General features: G+C 46.4%; 1 protein-coding gene across 1 annotated transcript; it reads left to right on the top strand.

Moving 5' to 3' along the window:
• Positions 1 to 880: 880 nt before the first annotated feature.
• On the top strand, positions 881 to 1978 carry Pmar_PMAR008215 (hypothetical protein; the record flags this gene model as incomplete). The annotated part of the gene is made up of 6 exons (XM_002767154.1): positions 881 to 1042; positions 1281 to 1360; positions 1439 to 1487; positions 1540 to 1608; positions 1734 to 1839; positions 1932 to 1978. The coding sequence occupies 6 exons, from the start codon at positions 881 to 883 to the stop codon at positions 1976 to 1978; spliced, it is 513 nt and encodes a 170-aa protein (XP_002767200.1).
• Between the last annotated feature and the right edge of the window lie 1010 nt (positions 1979 to 2988).

Genomic DNA, 2988 nt, shown 5'->3' with positions numbered 1-2988 from the left:
ATCGCGGCAGAGCAGGGATGTTGGTCCATGTGATCTGTCTGTGATCTATAGATGCCAAGAAAGTGCGGGAGGATGTGGGAGTGCACTAATCTCTCTACAAAACTTGCTGTACCTCCCCACAAAGTTCGGCGGCCCCAAGTCTTTAGCCCGAGCAACATTCACCAGACAGGAGGCTTGTAGGCGGCGTTAGTTCCGATAACGAGATGGAATTTCAACTGGAACTACCGATGATATTTTTTGGGGAACATTATCCGGGTTTTCCGAGAACAGGAGTTGAAGCCAGTCATTATTTCAAAGCTATTGAGTACTTCGTGGAAGTTGTTGTGTGGGAGTGAATTCATCGACGGCAAGGGTCTAGTTAATGATATTATCATCCCAGCCAGAAGCTCATCCTTGGCATATCATCATCAGGGTGAATAGGGGTGATCTCGCGTCAGATACATTTCTCATACAGTCCTCAAAGAACTCTCGGAAGACTCTTTATGCGATCGATCTTAGACGCATGCACACGTTAGCTACGCTTAAGACTCTCGCTCCAGCCACACTGTCTACTCCGCACAGGCAGGGTCGCATGGTCAAAAGACAAAAAGGCTGACATAATGGCCGAACGGAGTCGATTCACATACAGCTAACGATCGATATCATGCAGCTAGCAAACTGGCCAACAGGAGCGGGCAGATCCTCCTACCACAAAACTGCACATGCGTGCAGAGCATCACGACCTGTCAAGTAACACGTGATTCACGTGTCACCTCATCAGGTAATCTGCACGCGTCAAACATAATGAATAAGCAAGTTGTTGTATTCCAGGTGAAATTTCTTTTGGTTATAAATGATGCTCCTCCTTTCCTTCTTTTCTGGACTACTCTCCCTCACGGTGATGGGAGGCCCGGTGGTTGAGTCGCAGATGCTGCGCTCGCTGGCGAGTATAGAGTATCGTGAATACAAAGAGGAAGATAACATGTCCTTCTTGGTGGATGACTCCAATCCTGTGGATTGTGATATATTTCACTGTTGGGTCGCAGTGCAGAGTGGAACTAGAGTAAGACCAATTGCCGTAGTGAATTCGATGGTTGAGTAGTTGGCAGCAGGCTAATGAATAGCCAAGTAATCACATGGATATACATATATTCTCTTTGTACAAGCGGACTGCTTAAAGCATCTATCCTGCTTGACTTTATCGTGTTTTACGGAGTGTTTTAGTTCTGTGGGTTAGGAATGCATTGAGGACAGCATGGTGGATCCAGCACCTCGATGACACCTAGCTGTCTTTCTCTCAGGTGGTCATCGGCGTGGTGGTTATGTCTATCCCTAAGCCCGGTGTTCCAGATGATGCCAGAAAAGCGATCAACGCAAAACGGTGAGCATTACCCACTGAATATAATTCCTTATCATGCGAGGCGGAGCTCTTACATCTGTCTGAACTTACCTTATATAGGCCGAAAGGATGCAAGCACCCGGGTGGGGCCGTCGGCTTCATCTATAAGGTAAGCTTGATAGAATCCTCTAACTCGAAGCTGTTGTTATTTGCACTCTCAGGTGATAATCTCCGAACTATGGAAGGCTGACGGAATCGACGCGAAACTTCTATTAAAGGTCTTCGAAGACGTGAGTCTACCACGACACCTTTCGTGGAACTGTTAGACTCGTACAGTGCAGTTATCTATTCTCGCAGAGATGAGACTCCTTGAGACTCCCGTTTCAGGAACGGCTTCAGTATTTTTTCCTTTCAGCTCCCTAGAGTTCAGCGGAGTTGGGATGTCGTCTACACCTATATAAACCCTGCGAATTTTGCTCGAATTATCCTGTATGAAAAACTCGAGTTTATGAAAATAATGGGTAAGTTTATTTGGTCAACTGGGGACATGTCAGGATGTGTCTAAATCCCCGGCATCGTGCTCACTAGGCATCCGAAATACCTCTGTTCTCAGACAAAGTTGGAGGAAACCTTGTAGCTTATGCCCGCTTCAACACTTGAAAGGCTTTCGTCACAGAGTCGTCACGTCGTCAGACTTGTTATTCTCTTTCGTTCGTTCTTCAACATTACATGATATTTTCTGTCTTCTTTCCGAAAGATTGATGATCCCTGTCCTGATCTCGTCAACAGGACAATATTAGTCATCATTCAACATCCCTACAATCGTTACAACATCCGAGTACAGTAGACAATTTTTTCACGTACTTCGTCTGTGCGCTGCGCGTGAGAACACAGTACTACCTTCGCCTTACTATCAGTACGATTAGTCTTGCCAGTCTACAGTGTACCTCCCCAACCTACAGGATTTTCTTGTGTTACACGAGTTACGGGACAGCTTCCACCGGGATCTGAGCTCATCGACGACATCTAGAACAACGTCGTAGGTCAATCACCGCAACCATCAACTTTCTCTCGGCCGACTCTGCGGAGCTCAGCGCCCAACTGCATGATTTCGGGGAACGATAACGGGAGGCGTGTAGAATGGCTAGACTCATAGCACAAGAGAGAATGATGATGATCAACTGATGACTGATGCCTCCCAAACAACGGGTCAGATGAAAGTTGAATTAACCTTATCGTTGATTATGGAGGACACTTCATCCGCGTCGTCCACACGTGTGATCAGATGATCTGGCGAAATACAATAATAAAAAACGCAATTAATTTTCGTACTGCTAGATATGCTATGAAGCATATCTAGCAGTACGAAACATAGAAATACAACCGGTACGTTTACAGACGCCGGTTTAGAGCCCTACAACGCTCACGAGCTTCTAGAGTCTCCCGCGGGACCAGCCAACAGAAGCTGGAGAGGGGACCAGTCATTGAAAGGAAGTATCTAAAGCCAAAGCGATCCTTGATCAACATGTCTACGATATCGGCATAGGCTGTAGTCAAGACTCCATCAAGATCAACCGTGGAGTCACCGTAAGAATACTGACCACCAGAAGAGGCCAATTTTACCCTCTTCTCGACACATTGGAGACACTCTCTGATTACAGCTTCAGCAG

Source organism: Perkinsus marinus (genome assembly GCF_000006405.1).
Source record: "Perkinsus marinus ATCC 50983 genomic scaffold scf_1104296971116, whole genome shotgun sequence".
NCBI lineage: Eukaryota > Perkinsozoa > Perkinsida > Perkinsidae > Perkinsus > Perkinsus marinus.
This window is presented reverse-complemented; position numbering and strand designations above follow the sequence as displayed.